Source organism: Crinia signifera, chromosome 7 (genome assembly GCF_055691185.1).
Source record: "Crinia signifera chromosome 7, ASM5569118v1, whole genome shotgun sequence".
Lineage (NCBI taxonomy): Eukaryota > Metazoa > Chordata > Amphibia > Anura > Myobatrachidae > Crinia > Crinia signifera.
In genome coordinates this window covers 59,890,872-59,913,339 of record NC_139223.1, presented here as the reverse complement: position 1 = coordinate 59,913,339, position 22,468 = coordinate 59,890,872, and the positions used below count along the sequence as shown (strand labels likewise).

The 22,468-nt window shown below is 44.0% G+C and overlaps 1 protein-coding gene across 2 annotated transcripts in view; it reads right to left on the bottom strand.

Moving 5' to 3' along the window:
• Positions 1-8,533: 8,533 nt before the first annotated feature.
• BAIAP2L1 (BAR/IMD domain containing adaptor protein 2 like 1) overlaps positions 8,534-22,468 on the bottom strand; it is a 109,533-nt gene continuing 95,598 nt past the window's right edge. For both annotated transcript variants that reach the window (XM_083153166.1, XM_083153165.1), the window contains exons 11-14: positions 21,948-22,019; positions 21,365-21,554; positions 13,203-13,243; positions 8,534-10,154 (exon numbers count right to left, since the gene is read on the bottom strand). In XM_083153166.1, the coding sequence (XP_083009292.1) occupies positions 10,079-10,154; positions 13,203-13,243; positions 21,365-21,554; positions 21,948-22,019 (379 nt within the window). In that variant the 3' untranslated portion in view covers positions 8,534-10,078. The remainder of the gene's footprint in view (positions 10,155-13,202; positions 13,244-21,364; positions 21,555-21,947; positions 22,020-22,468) is intronic.

Genomic DNA, 22,468 nt, shown 5'->3' with positions numbered 1-22,468 from the left:
TGAACGTTTATGTCGTCATTTATGAAGAGCGGATGGTCTTTTTGTGCAGCTGCGAAACACGTGCATACAAAAAGATATCTCCACGTGCTCCCCATGCCCTGAAATAATGGTTGAATGTTAATCCACTCAGGAAAATCCACTCATGAAGACACTCAAAGAAAAAAATATTTCTCACATAGCATAATAACGTCAGTTACGGTGTCCCCACCAGTGGCTCCCACGTCCGACTTTCACTCCTCCAAAATTTTCCTCCACGGAATTATGTATGTAAAAAAGGAAATGCTCCCAATGGTGTAAACACCCTTTTTATTAATTAAACATACAGTAAAAACCAAAGATATATATGCAGGACTCTCATTCTTTTATATGGTCCACAATCTGGTTATAGACTAAAACAGATGAATGTTAAGTATCAAACAGGGGTTTCCCTGTGAGAGGCTGTGTATATCCAGGGTCAGAACGTTCAGCAAATACTCTCCAGGAATTCCTCCACCTAGAGAGTATTTGCTGGATGTTCTGACCCTGGATATAACAGCCACTTGCGGGAATGCCTGTTTGATGCTTAACATTCATCTGTTTTTGTCTATAACCAGGTTGTGGAGCATATGAAAGGGTGAGAGTCCTAGATCCTATTTTTATTTCAATGTAATTAATCCATCATTAAAAAGTTTTTCTTTACACCATTGGAGCTTCTCCGATTTTGACTATATACTCAAAATATCATGCTGAATCTCACCGTGTGCACACACCATAAGATAGCTGGCATCTTGTGGAGACTCCATATTCTTTTCACAAATAATTCTACTTACACAAAGCAATTCACCCTGGCAGCATCAGAGCATATATGGCAGTTTTTGGTTTGTTTTAGTATAAAGTATACTGCTAGCTGCATCTTTGTAGTGTTCACTCATTGATGCAGCTGTGATGCTGTATTTGCTGTGGCTTCTTATTGCTAACAAAGTCAAAAGGTGTCCTCTTCAAAGAGTAGCCATAATTGTCTTCAAGCTATGCTACATGATGAATCCTCCTTGCACAAGTGGTCCAAGAGTTGAGCCTATCAAAAGGAACCGAGGGAAGTCTACAGTGTATAGGTGCTGCACCCAGAGGGCATGTCTCCTTTTGCAAATACCTAAATAACATGTTAAGAAGGATTTCCATCTCTACTAGCATGGCCCAGAGACAGAAGCCGAAGTTCTAACCACCCCACACCCCCTCCTGCTTCAATAGACCGCAGTGGATGCTGTCATCTTGCACATGAGATACCAGAGTTTGCATGCATGCAGATCTAGGGAACTTGCCACACTAAGGATCTGTACTGAAATATGGGACCTGACCAATTTCCTTGATGTAAGATGGTTAAGTTGTGCTGCAAAGTAATAAAGCCAGGATTGGGCAACACAAGGCTTCCATGGTCCCTCAGCTTACACAAATGCTCACACTATGGTATTTCTAGCTAGTTTCAATCCTCATACAATAGACCAGGCATTCCCAACTACGGTGCTCAAGGCACACCAACAGGGCAGGTTTTAGTGATATCCAGGCTTCAGCACAGATGGTTTCATCAAAATATCTCTGGTATTGATGGGGTTATTTTTGTTAATTCGGTCCTCCATTCGCACGGAGGACCGATGTTGTACATCTACGGAGACGTAGGGTGCGTGAACCCACAGCAAACTTTTGGTTCACCGGGTGAATGCACCCTACGCGGCGTGCGGGGGGCCGGGCTGCCCCATTACCATATGAACGCTGGGCTTTCTCATGGTAATAAGGCCATGATGCGGGGGGCCGGCAGCTGACATCGCCGGATGTCAGCTGCCCTCTCATTTCCGTCCCAGCGTACACGAATATGGAAGTCACTTTTGTATGCGTGTACCTTCCACAACTTTCGATGGTCGGCAACCATCGAAAGATGTGTAAGGTTACCTGCAGCATATGAATGGATGTTTATGCTAAACATTTATTCGCAGCCAGTGCGGGCGAACCCACGCTGCGAGGGGGGGGTCGAGTGGGCGGACATTCGCAGGGTGGGGTTTGGTGGATTTGCAAGGCTGCGAATCAACCATAATAACCCCCCTAAGCCTGGATATTCCTAAAACCTGCACTGTTAAACTGCCTTAAGGACTGAGGTTGGGAATGCCTGCATAAAGCCATGGTTCCAAACTTTGTTGAATTATAGCACCCTAGAATATCAGCCTTTCGTGTTCTACAGCACCCCTAGGCCAATTTTCTTAACGATAAATTCAGCAAAAATATTAAACTGTACTTTGCTGTCATCCTTAGGTTCAGTTGAGTTGCGGTTCTGTTCATGTATGTTGTGACTGGCAGCCACCAGCACCGGTGTTGTCCATCACATTGACCCTAAATAGAAATTGACCAGGTACTGGTCCCCCGCAGCACACAAAGAACCAGTGCAATAGATGATGGCAGGGCTGTCTTAACAGCATCACAGGCCCCCGGGCAAAGCAGTGCAGTAGGGCCCATACCTAAAATATATAATATAATAAATATATATATGTGTGTAATCGATCAAATGCCACACCTTTGCCCTAACAAGCCGTTTTGGCAGGCATCTACCTTATTCAGAGGGCATCAACTTAATTATGGATCAACGTGTGTGTGTGTGTGTGTGTGTGTGTGTGTGTATATATATATACATACAAGAATCTCACCTGAGTGTAATAATAATCAGGCGTCCCTGCACATGGCGCCGGCGTCCCAGATGCACAGTGCGCTGTGGCTCAGGCGGCTGGTGCAGCGCACAGGTAGTGATAATGCAGCTCTCACAAGGCGCCCACCTCAGCAAAGCCTGCCCTCGGTCTCTACACCCACCTCTTTCTGGGGTGGAAGGCTTGAGCTTTGGGCCCCTAGGAATATGATGAAGTGATGAATCAAGCCCATGCGTTAAGATGGCCCTGGATGATGGAACCCTTGGAGTAACACTGCTACTATCCATGTGGCCATTTGTTGGGAATAGTAACTATTGATGAATGTAGGGGGACACCTTGCCCAAACCACGGAGAGCATATTTTAATAGTCAGCCAATCAGCCCCTACCTGCCATGTCACAGACTGCATTTGAAATATGTCAGACAGGAGCTGGTTGGCTGGCTGGCTCTCCATTTTATCACCTTATCACTGGCCCACAGTCAGTTATGCTAACCCAGGGGGCCCATGTTCTGAACTTGAACCCATGATAGCAGCCAATCAAACAATACTGGGGCCTGATAAAACACACACAAACCTAATTTGCAAATGTGTTTTATATTCTAGATTAATTATTTTCTGGTTTTACTATTTATAATGTACAATTGTATGTGTTTACTATAGCGCAGTTTGTGCTTACTATAGCGCAGTTTGTGCTTACTAGATTAGTGTGTGCTTTTAAAGCTTCATCTCCAGGGAAGAATATCGGTTAAATAATATATTTATCAGATACAGCTTCCTTTAAGTCACATGTCTTCAACCTAAGTTTCGTTTTCCATTACAATGCATTTTCCTGATCTCAGTGCTGCCACCTGTGGCAGCTGAGATGTACTACCTCTTGAGACTGAGTACAGTGCTGTGACTACAAGTGATAGAAGAAGTGATTAGCTGCTGCTGCTGCCAGGGATGGCCATCGGTGCAGACGCCATCGATGGTTGCCATCAATGGCGATTCTGCACTCAGCCATCGATCAGTGTTTTTACTCGGTCATGTACATTCCCCCTTTTTTTAAAGCGAGCCAAGGGCCCATCTAAAACATCCGTATCTTCCCACGGAGAGATCCGTCGGCTCCCGGCTCAGCTTAATGATCCGTGTTGCCCATCTCTGCCGCACACGCTCCTTCCCTTGTGTTCATCCATGCTGCTGGATGTGCAAGGTCTAACACCGACTCTCAGCATCTGTATATACAATAATACAGACTGGTACAACCTTAGATGTCCTCAGCAAGAACCTAGGACTAGTCACCCCTTTATTTGTGACTGCGCGTCTGTGTAAGCAGCCAATTTCACTGACCCCCGCAACTCTCCTATAAAACGACCATTAAATAGACCATTTTTGTGTACGCATCTAGGCAGTGCTGTGCAGTGGTTTTCAACTACAACAGCACCTCTGTGTGGACACTCTGTGTAATGCATGTGCTGTAAGAGTTGCAAAACCCCCCAAATAAAACTTTTGTGGACCATGGTACTGTCGACCTTCAGCACTGTGTACCTTTCATTTGCCGACCTTTTGACCATGTCACACGAATGCATGTCAAAATATTAACTCAATGTTCACACAAAGGAACGAATAGGAAACGCCTCATTCTTCTATGGAAGATTTGATGTATTAAAGGTGAAAAGCTCCAACCTCTGGAGTGGTAATGGTTAAAGAGATTCCCCACCTTTATATAACTTTATTAGTTTGTAACCGCCCTCATGCAGATGGTACCATATATTTATCTAGCAGGCTTGTATTATGACACGGGTTGTTTATTGTAGATTGATATGACACTAATCTGCTATAAATACATTGCGTTATCCTTCTGACTTCCTCATGTTTAGCAATGTATCGGGCTGAAGTGCAATAAGGACAGGGATTGTATTAGCTGAAGCTGGAAAGGGCAGTCACTTTGAAACTACATACTATTTGTATCATATGCTACATATTTAATATTAGTTTTTTGATGCGTTTTAGTTTAAGGACCATACAATCATGACATTGTGGCTGCTAGTTGCCATGTTTTGTATACAGTAAAACTCATACAGAGTGGCGTGACCTTGCTCTATTATATGGTGCATTACCTGGCAGCACCGGAACTTGGTCGGACATTGAGGTTTGGTTGGCTTCTATAAAACTACACAAACATTCACCAATCTAAACAAGCTTTTTTTATGTTAAAATAATCTCAAAATATATACGGCCCATGAAGCACCTCAATAGTGGTTCTCCACTCACTAACCCTGCAGTACCCCAATAGTGGTTCTTCCCTCACTGCCCCTGCAGCACCTCAATAGTGGTTCTCCCCTCACTGCCCCTGCAGCACCTCAATAGTGGTTCTCCCCTCACTGTCCCTGCAGCACCTCAGTAGGGATGTTAAGGACCCACCTGATAAAAGGCACACCTTGCCATGATAGCTGGGCCTAGTTTTTTTTTCTAAATAATTTTAAATTGTAAGACTGCAAAATACATAAAGTAAGATTACAGTGTTATTTTCGCTTGACTAATGTAAGGAGAAGAATATATAATTACAGTTGCAAGAAAAAGTATGTGAACCCTTTGGAATTACCTGGATTTCTGCATAAATTGGTCATAAAATGTTTTCTGATCTTCATCTAAGTCACAATAGTCACACAGTCTGCTTAAACTAATATCACACAAACAATTACATGTTCTCATGTTTTTATTGAAAACACCAGGGTGGACAAAGTATTACCTCTATGACACCAAAACTGCCGGGTCGCACCCAGGTTTTTGGACCTGGATGCGACCCGGCAGTTGCTCCCTTTTACACCGTCGTCCCCCGGCATTATGCCGGCAGTCGGGCCCTGAGCCGGCGCTTGGAGAAGACATCATCTCCAAGCGCGTGGAAACCCACCGTCCGACTGTACGCAGCCCCTGCCCAACCTCCGGACTGACCTCAGGGTGCTGTGATCTGGAGGTTGGGGCTCCCTGATTGGTGGAAATGGGTCCCTGGGTCGGATAACTCAGGCTACCCATTTACATGGCCCCTGACTCTGGGGAAGCCCCGTGTCCGGTAACAGGACCCGGGTTTTTTTTACCCCTTTTACACCAAGCCCCAGCCCGTACTGCAGCGGCAATAACCCGGGTCACGACTCTGGTGTAAAAGGGGCATAGGATTTAATAACTGGTTGACCTTTGGCAGCAATAACCTCGACCAAATGTTTCCTATAGTTGCCTATCAGACCTGCACAAAGGTCAGGAGGAATTTTGGACCATTCCTCTGTACAACACTTTCAGTTCAGCAATATTCTTGGGATGCCTGGTGTGAATTGCATATCAGACCTGCACTAAAATGTGGGGTACCAGAGAGCAGTATTTCTTCGTTATACCAGGCAGTGACTTTCACTGCAGCACAAAGACTGTTCCTAACCTGAATAGTGATGAAGAGTATGAATATAGGGAAGCCAGATGAAAAAAAAACTTGTTAACCCTTTCAGTGCCAAATTAATTTGTCAAAATTGGTGTGAACATTTTTTGTTCATCATAATGGTAATACCACCTAACGGGTCCTGTATAAGGTTGAACTTGATGGACACACATTTTTTTTTCAACCACAACTACTTTGCTACTATGTATTCAATGTCATTAACCCTTCATATTCCCTTGTCGGGATTCCGGCGTCGGGATTTTGAACGCCGGGATTTCATATCAATCCCCTTTTATTATCTTGGTTGCTCTTCTCTGGACTTTTTCCAGTTCCAAAATATCCCTTTTGTAATGTGGGGACCAGAATTGCACTCCAAATACCTGGTGAGGTCTAACTAGTGTCTTGTAGAGTGGTAAAATGACATGGTCTCCCCTAGTTTCCATGCTTTTTTTTTTTTATAAATGCCAATATCCTGTTGGCCTTAGTGGCTGCACTATGGCACTGAGCACTGCACCCGAGTTTGTTGTCAATTTGGACTCCTAGGTGCTTCCAATTATGATGTCCCCAACACTACTCTATGTCGCACACTGGTTATGTCCTCTGAGATGCATAACCTTACATTTATCTACATTGAACCTCCTTTTATCAGTCCATTCATCAAGTTTATCTAAGTCCCTCTGTAGAATGTTGACATCCTCAACCGTTCTAACAACCCTGCACATTTTTGTCTCATCAGCAACATTTGAGATTCTGCTTACTATCCTGTCCTCTATATCATTAATGAATATGGTAAATAGGAGAGGTCCTAACACTGAACCCTGTGGTACTCCACATAGTACTGGTATCCAACTTGAAAACGCACCATTTACCACCACCCTCTGCTCTCTATCATGCAGCAATTTTCTTACCCAGCTATAAATTTTAACCCCTAGTCCCAAATCCACGATTTTTAATTTTTTAACCAGCCATAGTGTCAAATGCCTTTGCAAAATCCAGAAAGACAGCATTGCTAATGTCTTGGTTTCTGCCAACTAATTAATTTCTAGGTATTATTGGATACGATCTCAAATAATTTCCCTATGATCGACGTTAAGCTCACAGGTCTAAAATTCCTTTTTTTAAATATACTTTAAAAATACTTCTTCCGCAATTCTCCAGTCCTTTGATGCTGCAGTAGATGACTAAAATGTATCAAATATGTAGTGCAGAGGATTTGCTATCTCCTCCTTTAGATACCCATTGGGATATATTCAACTGGCGAGGGGGTTTTTATGATGCGGATGGCTTGTTTTCGGCAAGGATCGACGAAAAAAAAAGCCATCCTCCCTGTTTAACCCGCTCGCCCTATTCTATGTTTTGGAGGAAATCTGACAACGAGAATTCCCCCGAACAGTGAGGTTCTCTGCTAATGCAGCACGCCCGCTGCATATAGCTGCGAGCCGCGCTGCTGGGCTCCGGCCATCCTGCTCTGGTTCTCAGCGATCACTGCCGGGGGTGTACAGCGCTCACCGCTGGGGGAGCACAGCACAGCCTCCTTCCTCTCCCCCATCGCTGCCACGCTGCATGCCGCCCTCTACTCCGGAGGCCGGGGATGGTGGAGCTCCAGGGATGGGGGACCGGAGCTCCACGTGCATGCGACCTCCCCAGCCTCCACGTTTATATATGCCTAGTGTCCGTGTGGATCCGAAACACTGCCATCTGTTAGCAGCGAGTGAACCTACATCTACTAACTTTGGAAGCATCTGCTTCGAGCGGGCTTATACTCTGTTTGTGGGTCTTCAAAACACTGCCATCTTAGCAGGGAGTGAAACTAGATCTCTTTCTCTCTCACACATGCACAAATACAGAGGCAATCACAAGGTAGCAGACTAGCGGGCTTACTAGTCTATGATAAGAACACAAACAATAATATGTGAGTTATATTTATGAAAAAGAAAATAGGGAAAATATATACAAGTAGGCAATCTGACAGTATTTAGTATTTTTAAAACACAAGCAGTAAACCTATTTCTATTAGCCTAGCCGATTAATCATTAAAACATCAAGCTTTTATGGATAAAAGACTTCCTAACCACATTTGAACTCGAGATGCTATTCAAGTATTGGTAGAGCATAATGATCCTACACGTTTCATTTAGAATAAACTGCATCAGGGATATGGGGGAAATGTGTTATACTTGCATGTTACTTGCCTATGTTTCCTGCTGAGGCAAAGCAGGAAGCCGCAGGACCATCTTGGATGCTGAAGTTGGAGAGTGAATACTCCCCCCTCCAGAAAAGACACAACCCCTCCCACAGCTGTGGAGTTGAACTAGAGAAAGAGCAGAAGACTAGCAGCATAAAGGCATGTGGACTGTTCAGCTGTATGCATAACCTGGTCATGTTCCACCATGAATTTGTTAGACTATAAGTAAAACACACACAACACACACTTTTATACGAGAATATTTATTTTATCATAAAGATCTTACAATATGGTGCTTTCCAATTTTATCCAAAGAAATATATATTCTTTTTCTGAAGCAACATAGCTTTAGGCATATACATACCGTATATATATATTTATATAAAGGCATTTCGCTTTTAAGTAACATAACAATCAAAATAACTTAACCAAACTGCTCTCATTCTGTGACACTTGGAAGCATTAAACACTGAGAGATAATGATATAAAGCATAAAAAAATGTTTAAAAATAACATTTTTGCTTGCGTGTAAGAGTTTTTGTCTTCTTTTACTGAAGAGACCACTAGAGGACCAGATGGAAAATCACACTTACCAGATAGGCATATGTATTGAAGAGAATATATATATATATATTGTTGGTGTACTTGTTATCTGTTTTTTTTCCAGATAGGCTCAAATGAGTGCGTGATTTATCCTTACCCCCAAAATATAAACAATGGCTGAATTACTCCAGTTAAAGGACAAATCATACGTTAGCTATTGGTAGCTTCACACTGGTGGACTCCAGACAACTGTAGGACAAATCAAACATTGGCCATTGTTTTCTTTACAACAGTGGACTCCACAAAACCGTAGGACAAATCAAACATTGGCCGCTTCACATCGGTGGGCTCCAGACAATTGTAGGGGAATTGAAACATTGGCCATTGGTAGCCCCAGACCAGTTGATTCCAGACAACTGTAGGACAAATCAAACATTGGCCATTGGTAGCCTCACACCGGTGGACTACAGACAGCTGTAGGACAAATCAAACATTGGCCATTGGTAGCCTCACACCAGTGGACTACAGACAGCTGTAGGACAAATCAAAAATTGCCTATTCGGTTGCTTTACAATGGTGGACTCCAGACAACTGTAGGAGGACATATAAAAGTTTGGTAGTGTAGCTCGAGATCAGTTCAACCTAATAATGGGTCTAATATCATGAAACCACTGTTTCCAGCTCTATATTCCAAGAGATTGTGGTCCATCAGCTTTATCCTAATGCACATGCTCCTTGGTTCCAAACCATGGTCAAGTTGAAATCTCGAAACTGGTAATGGGACATGTTTAGACCAATGACTTCATCCTCAGCTACATTGATCGGCATCCAATCTCTCATCCCACAGTCCAATAATCCCTGATATCCAAGAACAGCATTTTATGGCCTCATTACTTCCCTACATCGATTTTAGGATTTATATAAAAAATAACAACAAAGTGAGTTTGAATAAGATTTTTCTTTGTAAAGTTTGTAAAAATTGAAATTTTTTTTTTTTTACACAAGCTTTTTTATAATTACAGCATATTCCTGTTGAGAAAGGTTAGGGAATGTGACAGGGAAATATCAGTTATAAACTAAAGCTTGTGTTTCAGATTTCCTAAAATATATATACAGCACTTCATCTTTTTTTCCTGATGTAGGGCACAAATCATTCCAAAATCACAACAAAAACTTTCCAAAAAAAAAAAAAAATTAAGTTAAAAAAAAAAAATTAGTTTACACAACTCAAGATACATAAAATAATTAAAATGTTATAATTAAATTAATGAGCTCTGCTCATCGAATGACTGGTGCAGAACGGTCATTTGTTACGGTTGGTCGGAGCTTGACAGTAGAAAACGGATTTTCTCCACTGCAACGGAAAATACAGAAAAGATTTTATTTTACAGGACATTTGAAAGGGCAAGCACAGCCATCAGAGTAACACAACTAACAAACTGAGCTCTAGTCACATAGGTGTTTGCTTTCAAGTTTCAGTTGCTTTTGTTAATCATGTTTTACAACTCAAAAATCTAACATAAGGTGCCCAATACACAGGTCTGATGTGGCCTGTTTTCATCGGATCCTGACGGATCGGCCCAAAATATCAGATAAACACTGGCCAAATTGGAGGTGTTTGACATCAGATTGGAGCCTGGAGATCTTATGTTCAGTACATAAGATAAATCGGAATTGGACCATCAGCGGCACATTGTGGGGTATTTTTAGCCCCCACGATGAATTGTATCCGATCAGTGCCTAACTAGGTGTGTGGGAGTTTTGGTAGTGACGGGTGGACAGGAGATTTCAAAACTCCCATTCAAATCAATGGGTGGCCGCTGATTGGCTGAGAGAGCTTCATCAGCCAATCAGCAGCCGCCCATGGATTTAAATGGGAGTTTTGAAATCTCATGCCTGCCCGCCACTACTGCAGCCTGTTCCCCACTGGCCTCTGTCTCTGGCTGCCAGCAGCAGGGGGAGGATCAGTAGGCCCTCGTATGAGATAAATTGTATGTGAAAATGGCATCAAGTGCCAAATAAATCATATGGAACTCCTCCCGATGAACTGTCGGTAGGGGTGTTTCAAGAGAAATCGGGTCCTACTTGCCCTTCAGACAGGTAATATTACAGATAGAAACATTGTAAATAAGATTTCACTATTACTATCCTTTTTTGTTATATTTTACAGCTTACAAATTGCCACAAGTTTAGAAGCTCTATGTCTTAAAGCAGATGTGAATTTACAGTATCTGGTAATGGCAGTGGCGCAGAAATGTTGGACTTAGGGACAGCTTAATGGTCCCTGAAGGGCCAGGCATCAACTCAATACCTGTTCGTTTCAATCTCCAGCAAGCCAAAGTCAGAGCCAATAAGGACTGCTGGATGGGAGGGTTGAGAGAGGGAAGTGATGGAAGAAACGTTGGTAACCAGGTGACAGAAGTTTACTTCCCCAGTAGCAGTATAGTGGAGATTGGGTCACCTTTGTGGCTTATACTGGGATCTAAGAGTGTTTCTCCAATTTTATGTATATACCATACCTCCCAACTTTTGAAGTTGGGAGGTCGGGACGTTCTCCCGACGTGCTCCCGAAAAGGGGGCGTGGCCTCACGGGGTGACACGGAATCCGGCCACGCCCCTGTTTTCGCCACTCGTCGTAATATTATCGTGGTTTATATCTCCCAACCGTCTCGGGAAGCCGGGACTGCGGTAAGCAGTACCGGGACATCGGCCGTAAATCGTGAATGTCCCGCCGAATCCGGGACGGTTGGGAGGTATGTATATACACACATACATATATACATCTATTCTATTCATTCTAGGGTTAATTTTGTTGGGAGCCAAGCCACTGTGACCCAAGACATGGAGGCACTTGCGCAGTTAAGGAAGGAGGCTACCCTAGCGATGCAAGCATTTTGCTGTACAGCAAAGCCTTTGCATACGTGTACTGTTACTGCTTGTGCCGGCCGCCCGCCCCCCACCCCACATGCTAGTGAAAGCAGTAGTAGTTTAGAGAATCTTCGCATAACTACAACGGACGCTAATTTAGGCCCAGATCTAAAGTTATTACACAATAAGGGGGGTATTCAATCCTGGGTCACGACTGTCGATCCATCCTGACCGCCGTGACCCTGGCCCGTTTTCATTTGTTCGACCGCAGATTGCCAGGCCGGATTCAATGTCCAGGTTGCCGATTAGCGAAAAGGGGACGTGTCTGCGTAAACAGCCGTGGATTGTCGATATTCAGCCGCCATATTGACAATTCAGGGCCATAATCGACAAAAAGGGACGGAGAATGGACCGTTTCTTAGAACATATAAACAAGTTGTTGTCATGTATATAATGTATGTGCTGAATTATTCCCCCAGAGTTCAGCTGCGCTGTATAGTGGACACCATGAGACGCCCCAGAATCAGCATGCTTCACACACTCTTAAGCCCGCCTCCGGCTTCCCATTGGCTAGTTTCACAGGAGCCCAGGGGCAGACTTGGGAGTGTGTGAAGCATGCCGATTCCCAACTGCTACATTGCACCCGCTGTATTCTTCGCTGCTGAAGACAGGGGGAACCCTCTGAAGTGCAAAAAACTATAACCTCTTTGAGCCATTCCTGGTTTTAAAAAATTACTGGGGGGAAAAAATGTGTTGGGTTCCCCTGTATTTATTGAACCAACATTAGGTTCTTGGACTGGTCCTTGGTCTAAAAATCCAAAAGGAGAAAAAAAAAAGAGACGACATACATTTCAAATCAGCTCAACTGGTCAGGGAAGTAATGCCACATGGGACACACTTATATTGGTCTTCACCCAGGGTCAGGCCTATCCCCGGCACCCTTAGGATATGGGTACTGAGTTTATAGCCAGTCAGTTGTCAAATTTGCCTACGTCCACTCTCACATCTGCTATCAAAGCAGAATGATAATATGCAAATAGCAGTTTTGGCTGTCCTCTTTTGTACTAGCATGCAACGCAACGTGCAAGCCCTTTTCTGCACCCTTGTACCCAGGACCACTACTGGTGGTACTAAGCAATCCTCCATTAACCACCTGCACATGGGCATGGCAGCACTTATGCATCTGAGAACGCAGCCCTGCTCGCACGGTATTGCAGATATATTTGCATTCCCTTCATCTCACCCTCCAGACACCGGCCACCTGTTGCTCTCTATGAATAATTGCATTTGAGCATATGCCGTAGGGTTTCCATGCACAGTTGCAGATAATTGCCCAACTATGTCCACACTGGCATTGTGTGTAATTAGCATCCACATGTAATCCAGACCCTCAGTATATATATAGGCAGCTAACTTAGCACAGCGCACTAACTGCCCTGTATCATTGTGCTGCTGGTCCATACTCTTAACAGGTGAAACAATGGTTGGTACTAATAAAATTAATAATAATAAGACTGAAAAGTTAATGGCATACCTTAAAAATGGATGTTTCGGAATCCCATTTGGTGTTGGTTTCTGTAAAAACAAAAAAACACGTTACAAACCTCAGCCAATAGTTTTCCCTGCTGTTGAAATAAAAAAATCTGTATACTGTATTTGGTCTCTGAATTACTGCAGTTAATACAAATATAGTTTATCAATGGTCTGTCTGTAATGTGGTAAAGCAGCAGTAATTCCACTTGGAATACAGAAGTGTGGCCACTAGAGGTCAGCAATGTGCAATCCATAGATTTTTTTTTTTGCAAGACTAGACTTCATATGAGAAGTATCCATTGCCTACCTATTACATTACCTGCAAAAAAAAATCAACTTTTCTCCATATGATACTAACCAGTGCAGCAAGGGCCTGACCAAACCTACAGGATTTACATGAAATTACATTTTAAAAGTACCCTGTAGTGAAACATGACTTAATACTGACAACCTATCTATGGTGAAACTGGGCTGGGTGCCGAGTCAGAGATGCATATAAGGCTGTTTTGTAGATGGATCTTGTGGTTTTTAGTATAGCGCATGCTGCGTAGTGGAGTGCAATGCACTTACGCATTAATCGCATGCATCTCATTCAGAATGCTACTGGCACATGTATGGTTGTACTGGGCAGCACCAGGGAGTTTGCGGTTTTTAGTGAAAATGCTTGCAGGATGTTTAGGCAGAATTGCGGGATATGCCAAGTTGTGTGGACAGAGAGACCAGTTGGCTTTGACCAAGCATTCAAGGTTGTATGGATAATGGACGATGACATATGGAATGGAATACAACATGCCAACATAATAATGTCAATATCCTTGGCATGTGAACAATGACCAGGTTAACACTGTGGAAATGTCAACATAATTAGAATGCTGAGAAAATGTTCCAGATAGTCTAGCAATAATTCATCTGATTCAAATCCAGTGTTTTCTTCTGGATCTGGCACCCAGGGTCAACAGACAGTGATTTATCCCTATCCCTAACTCTCTCCTCCTGTAACCTATCCCTAACTCTCTCCTCCTGTAGCCTATCCCTAACTCTCTCCTCCTGTAGCCTATCCCTAACTCTCTCCTCCTGTAGCCTATCCCTAACTCTCTCCTCCTGTAGCCTATCCCTAACTCTCTCCTCCTGTAGACTATCCCTAACTCTCTCCTCCTGTAGACTATCCCTAACTCTCTCCTCCTGTAGCCTATCCCTAACTCTCTCCTCCTGTAGCCTATCCCTAACTCTCTCCTCCTGTAGCCTATCCCTAACTCTCTCCTCCTGTAGACTATCCCTAACTCTCTCCTCCTGTAGACTATCCCTAACTCTCTCCTCCTGTAGACTATCCCTAACTCTCTCCGTAGCCTATCCCTAACTCTCTCCTCCTGTAGCCTATCCCTAACTCCTCCTGTAGACTGTCCCTAACTCTCCACACTCATAGCCTTCTCCTAATCTCCCCTCCCATAGCCTATCCCTATCCTCTGCTCCCACAGCCTAAACCTCCACACCCTCACCCTAAGGGCGTGGATCGTATTATCGACCACACTTAGATCGACAGGCAATAGGTCAACAGGCAGCAAGGTCGACAGTGTTCCAGGTCGACATGGATGAAGGTGGACATGGGACAAGGTGGACATGGGACAAGGTGGACATGGGACAAGGTGGACATGGGACAAGGTCGACATGGGACAAGGTCGACATGGGACAAGGTCGACATGGGACAAGGTCGACATGGGTTTTCCACCATTTTTTTGACCCGAATGTCGACACAGTTGACATGGACACAGTTGGAAGTCAACCGCAGCCTCTCGCATCGCTCGCAATGCTTCAGGCACGGTACTTCGCTGCACTCGGCACACTATTTTATTCTCCCACCACGCCCTGGTGGATGGCAGGGCATGAAATACCGCCTGTCAGCACATGTCGGCTCAAAAAACAGTGAAAAAACCCATGTCGACCTCGCAACCTATCAACCTAACCCATGTCGACCTAATGCATTTGTCGACCTAGACACCTGTCGACCTTCATCCATGTCGACCTAGTTGCCTGTTGACCCAACGGTGTTGACCTAATGACGGTCGACCTAAGTGTGGTCGATATTACGACCGTATCCTCAGCCTAACCCCAACCCTCTAATCTGTGCAGAATACGGACATTCACATGTCAACATTGTGGTCTTGAGGTTACAACTGTCGACATGATGACTGCATCCCATACTGGTGTGATTCACACTGGCGCTGCCTAATGTAATCAAAGCTGCTGTAATGGAGGGTATCATCCTCCTACAGAAATGATAGTATAGTGTAAATAAAGATAGAGTACTAGTAATGGTAAACTACTAAATAACACTTTGACAGAGTTCCACAGGTGTGTCTGATTTGTTTTCAGGCCTGGGGCTGAACTGCTCATGTTGCTTCTGAAGAAGCTGGGGGGAGAAACATGTTTCGCAGCTATTCAACCTTTTAAAAGCTGGTCTACACCTTCCACTGACACTACAGTGACTTCTCTGGATCCTCCAAATTAGGACTGCAAAGTGCACAGAAACGGCATCGAAACCAAATAGAAAAATAGACTGTGCAGGCAAAAACTATATACCTGTAGTACAGATCTGTACTGTATAGTCTAAATCGAATGTGTAAAGGTCTTGCAATTCGATCCTGATTAGATCGGGACTGAATCGGGATTGAATAGAAAGTACATTGCACTGTGTGTAGACTATACAGTACAGATCTGTACTATATACTGTAGTCTTGCCTGCACAGTCTATTTTTTTTTAATTTGATTTCAATTGGGATCAAATCAAAATCCAATGCATTCGATTTCGATTCGACTTATATAAGCAAAATTGAATAGAAAAATACACCGTGTGTATGGGGCATTACATCAGCATATAGCTGTGCATACTGAATGTGTGTTCATTTGCTTTCTTCATATTTATGTGGAACTTCCCTTTTTTAATCTCATAAATGCTTAAGTTTTCATTTTTATCAGCCTCACAATTATATTTATTGAATATATATTTGTACTGGTCATACTGGGATTCTGTCGGTATGTGCATGAACACGCACAAAGTTCTGTTCTCCACACAAAAAGGTCATAGTGAACAGAATGACATCATGACCAGCAGCCTGTGTTATCTATGGAGCCTGTGAGTCAAAGTACATTGGGGAGTAACATGCCATGACTTCTGTACTACAGCCTCTCTCTTATGCAATGACCTGTACTACATATTTATGCCGTGATCCTTGAAAAACAAACATGTGGCAGTGTCATAAAAGGATACTATGGGGCGGATTTAGAGTTGGATGTCCTTCTCTGAGTGCACACGTGCTCCGTGGGGATATGCATGGATGATTGGCGGTCAGAATACCGACAGAATCAGGTAAGTATACTTATCATCCCCCTGCCTTCCCCTAACCTTCCCTGGTACTTGTGTATTTTGGCGGCGCCCCCGATGTCCGTCGTACGACGGACAGATCGCATCGCATCGCATGCCATGCACCCGATGGCATACGATGCGACGCGATTTTGACCCCCTATACGACCAAAAATCGTATAAGCACCCTAAAGGGTGCTTTTCAGCACCCAAATGGGTGCTTACAATGTTAAATGCACCCCCACGCCACCCCCCCACTATAAACGTGAACCCGAAGCGTGGCGAGCGCAGCGAGCCAGCGAGGGGCGGCGGTACGCGTCCTACGACCTTTTCATACCCCCACTATCCACGTCGGCGTGGAGTTGAGAATAGAATAGTGTGGCGAGCGCAGCAAGCCACCGACCCCGAAGCGTGGCGAGCGCAGCGAGCCCCGCGAGGGGACGCAGATACCTTCACAGGTAAACGCGTCCCTTTGCGGGCTTCACAGGTATCGGCTGCGCTCGCCACGCTTCGGGCTCGGTGGCTCGCTGCGCTCGCCACACTATTCTATTTTCAACTCCACGCCGACGTGGATAGTGGGGGTATGAAAAAGTCGTAGGACGCGTACCGCCGCCCCTCGCGGGCTCGCTGCGCTCGCCACGCTTCGGGTTCACGTTTATAGTGGGGGGGGGGGGGGGGGGGGTGGCGTGGGGGTGCATTTAACATTGTAAGCACCCAAATGGGTGCTTAACATTGTATAAGCACCCATTAGGGTGCTTATACAATGTTTAATCGCATCGCATCGTATGGCATTGTATGCCATGTACAATGGCATACAATTTCAAAATTGTATGCCATCGTGCACTATCGTACGATATCGCGTCGCATCGCATACCATCGTATACGTTATGGTATGCGATGCGATGGGCGCCGCCAAAATACACAAGTACCCCTTCCCTTTCCTGCAGCCTAGTGCCTAACCCCCGTAACCAGCCACCTAAACTTAACTCTGCAGTCTAACCATAACCATCCTTTCTAAGTACCTAACCCTAACCTACCCTCCCTGCAGCCTAACCATAATCCCCCTCCCCCTCCAGAGTAACAGTAACCTGGCCCGGTTACTCGCTGTTCAACATCCTAGAAGTCGGGATTCCGGCACTGGCATTCTAATTGATGTTAGGATTATGGTGCCGGTCTCCTGCCAGCATTTGAATGCAGGCATTCTGACCGTTAGAATGCTGAGTGCATCCCGTTTTGTGCTGCTGCAGTAGGGGGTACATGTTCTGCCCCTTTCCTGAGTAGGAGCCTAATTTACTGCACATACTGTAGAAATGAAAACACAACAAACACACACGGGTGACTGCACCAGATATACCTTAATATTAGCAGGCACATTAAGACGAAAATACCAGCACAAGTTGTGTGTATATGCAAAGTTAGGCAAGTGTTGGCATCTAGCGAGGATCATGGAATATTAAAAAAAAGAAACCTTTATAAAGTGTGAGTTGTGGCACACAAGCCCTTCCCTCTCCTCAACGAAAGTAAGCATTGTCCACAACGCCAATCGGGCACTACACACGGAGCGATATTCAGACATATTCTAAGCAATTTTACATTTTATTAATTCATTCAGAAAATTCATGAAAATCACGGTGTATGTGTGGACTACACAGCGATTTAAATGCGCGGCCCCACGGGTCTCCGATTAATAACCTGCACACAAGTTATTAATCGGTCGGGGCCAGTGTTCCCAATAGAGAACACTGCGCTGTGCGGAGAGACCTGAGGGAAGCAGCATCGCTCAGGACGCTCTCCCTACACACGTCGGTACATGTACAGGGCCCATTACAGAGTCTGTAAGATTGCCTTATTGCGCTCATCACAATCCAAGGTCAATATCAGTATTTATTTTATGCAGGACCCACACAAATTATACATACAGTATTTTTTTTTTTTTTTTAGGAATGAACTTTCAGAAAACGCTTTTTATTTTGTTTATAAAGATAAAATCTATTCCAATTTTTGTTTAAATTTAATGAAACAGAAATTAACACAAACCCGCATTATATAATTCGGTTTTCATAATAAAATCTCAATCTAAAAATGAACAATGCACCAAAAATTTTTTATTGATTTCTGCGCCTTAAACTAAACGTATGCAATATATACGAATGATACGTTAGCCCGGCAAGGCGGAAACCAGCTGCATTAAATAGGGGAGAGAAGGTGGTGGAGCTATGGGCATTAGACCCGCACCACATCTGTGGCAATTTGCCTATTAATATGCAAGGTTAGGTATCATTACATGGTGGTCACATGACTGCTAAGCGGGAGATATTTTCTGATGATCAATAGACAAATAACTACTGAAGGGCCTCCTTAAAATGTGGCAGCCCTTGAATTAATGGATGGCAGGATGGGAGGGATCTTCCACATGTATAAAGTCAATGACCTTGGTGATATTGTCCCATGCCTCCCACCCCAGGACAAACCTGATTTAAGGGCATGACTGTAGAGGTTAAGGCCTGTTGGCTGTAAGGATTGCAAACAAGTTGATGTCCGTGTTAAGTATCGAAATTGGATGGTTACCTGCCTTATATGCATCTCTGAAGATTAGGGTATGGAATAACGACCCCGATAAATAACGAAGGAATAACGATCCACGAAAAGCAGCCACGGCGAGTAACACTGGGGAATTTATCCCGGATCCCATGCGTCATCGTGCTATCGCAGGTCCATGTTTGGATTATGTAAACAGCCTCTAATTGGATACCGTGATAATGACCATCAGGCTGTTTTTATCAGCCAATGTGATACCCCCTTAATGTATTTCAAATGACACCTTTACACGAAACATGCTCAGCTCTGACGAACTCCAGAAACTTTAAAACTGGGTACACAGGGAATGCTCCTGCACCAAGGGACTACTGCCCAATCTAGGCAACCAAGCTGAGCAACTACTAAACCACAGCTGGTGGGTGAGCTGCCAGATTGCTGCAATCTGGAGAGGAAAGCTCACACAGGTAACACATGTTCCCACTGCATTTTCAGACATGTCTGATGAGCGGATCGCGATTACCTATCAACACTCCACATCACTGAGCCTCCTGTATCATGTAACTTATATAATAAAACTAGAATTTTAGATTATGTGGGGTATTCAATCCTGGGTCACGTCCCAACAGTCGTGACCCAGGCCCGTTCTCGACCCGCTCGACTGTTATTCGGCAGGAGGGATGCAATGTCCCACCTGCCGAACGTCAAAAATGGGGCGTGTCTGCGGAAACAAGATACGGCCATGATCTCGACAAAATGGGCCAGACTGCTTGTAAAGGTGGGTCCGTTCTGCCGAGATGCATCTTCAATGCTGTCGGGAAAAACAGCATTGAATAGGCTCCCGCCACTATTTCCCCCATCAGAAATAGCGGCGGGGGATTGAATACCCCCTTTAGTGCCTTTTTAAGTTATTGAAAAAAGTATTATGACTAAAGATTGTGGTAATAAAGGTGAAGATAAAACAATCACACAATGAGCTTCTTCAGATATCTTACTTGTTCTTTTATGGTGTTGATTGCTCTCACTTCTGATAATAATAATAATAATAATAATAATATCTCACTAGGCTTCCACTGCATTCTTATTAGTGCATTAACCCTTTGAGTGTCAAGTGAATTTGTCGAAATTGGTGTGAAAATTGCCAAGCAAACATTTGTATTCCTCATAATGACCTGTAATGTTACCTTATATAGGAATATAATCTTTTTTTAACCAACATATTTTATTTGAATCTATATAACAAATGTGACCAACGCTGGCATTTTTAGCAGTTATTTTGAACTTCTCTCACAGAGATGCTGGCACTCAAAGCGTTAATACAGGTTTCTGTACTACTCCCAACAATACTGAAATGTATTTTACATTGCGAGGAAGGGCAGCCAGGAGTGTTCAGAAAGGTTTCAGTGGTATGTGCAGTGACACAATACAACAGTAGGGGGCAGTATCTGTTACTGAGAAATCTGAGGGAATGTGTATCATACAACAAAACACTTGAAGTCCGCGGCAGGGTCTTCAACACCGCTGAAATAGGTAATCCAGCACTAAACGATGCAGATAACCTGTGCTATCTTGTGACAGATCTCTGATAAGGTGTAAATTGCTTTGAATCTTTATGTTAAAATCTGTGCAATGGATGTGCTATTTGCTGCAATAAATTCTCCTACATCTGATGAGACTTTAACCCAGGTACGAGAGGTGAGAATTTTTTTGCAGATTGTTACATGAAATGAATATGGTTCAAGTGGTAAACACAGAGCGAGTGTTTCGTTTTTATCGGACTCAAAATATGACTGGGTATATTCAATGCCAATAGGCACTGCTATGATGGTGAGCAGTGCCTATTGCTCAGTGCAGAGGTGGAAACTGCAAGTGCGGTCACTAAAACAACGAGGCTCGCGGCTATATGCAGCGGACTCCCTGCATTAGCCGCGAACCTCACCATTCGGGGGAATCCTTGCCATCCTCTGACGTTGATGATCGCCCCGGAACATAGAATAGGGAGAGTGGCCAGCAAGGGGGTGAAATGGTGAGGATAGTTTGTTTGTTCCTCGCCGAAAACAAGCCATCCTCACCATAAAAACCCCATTGAATACACCCCAATAACAGTACATCACTCTGAAATAGCGGTGTGATCAAATAGGTATATTGCAGAGGATTTTCCAGAATGTTAGTGCTTTCCAGGTACATGAAATGCACATCATTCTGGTAACGACATCAATGTGTATAGCAGGTAAGGGATCAGATGCTAGCATGACACTAAAATGACTTACCGGTGATCCGTTGTTAGACACGGTGGTAAGATCTTTGGCAAGATATGGGGTATATGGAACTTGCTCCTGGTCAGAGGAACTGCTAAAGGAAGATGTTTCTAAATAGTCCGGTTCGGGAAGAACCATGTTATGTTTGTCAATTAAGTTGGCTGTGCTGAGACTTCTCACTGGAGCGGGGCTGGGAGTCACACTGAAAAAGAATAGATTAGAGAAAGGATGTAAGCGAGTGTCAGGCACATTTACCCTATACTACTTACAGTGCAGTGTTGCACATTCCCATAGCAGTGTGTAAATCACTGTGTCAAAGATGCAGCGTCATCATCTCGCCACTAGAGCAACAGTCACAGCCACAAAGCATTGGCTAATCGCCATATCCTGCAGGTTAGCATGTTCTAGGTGTGGTCACATTGTCTACATGTAATTAAGTGTCACATTAGTTCCCACATTTGCTGTCTTGCAGCGTGCTGTGGTTGTGTAAAACAAGGCAGCGTATACATCGGTAAAGCCTTGTCTGCTTATGTTTGGTCATTAAACTGGGAGTGCTCTGCACCAATCTATATAAACAGTGAGCAACCAGCCTCACCTTGGCACCTGCACCAGGTCCTTCCCATTCTCTTCCAGGGGCCTGGTGTATGACGAAGGGAACCAGCCTTTTCTGTAAGTGGGAAGGAATTCAAATAAGAGGGATTAGGCAATAAAATGGGCAGATATTTGCACAGCATGTGCCAACTAGAATATTAACAGATTCCAAATATAGCACCCCACAAACAAGTTTTCATCATGGAACTTATCACAGAGTCCGTGGATCCTGGTGTGTGAGTTTTACTGAAGTGTTTTTGAATTAAAAACTCCTTATTTGATTGCTGAGAAGGAAAATTCCTGTGGCCAATTAGAAATTGGACAAAGGAGTCAGGGCGTTCATGGCTAAGTGCGGAACAGGAGCACTGGTGTTGCAGATGTGTCCTCATACAAAAGGCCCTATTAGGGCACCAGGTCCGTGGCAACTTGGCCACCTTTATCACACACAATTATGCGTCTTATTTGCACAAAAACAACTGGAAGTGACAAAATTGCACGGACCATTTTGATATGTGACATTTGCCT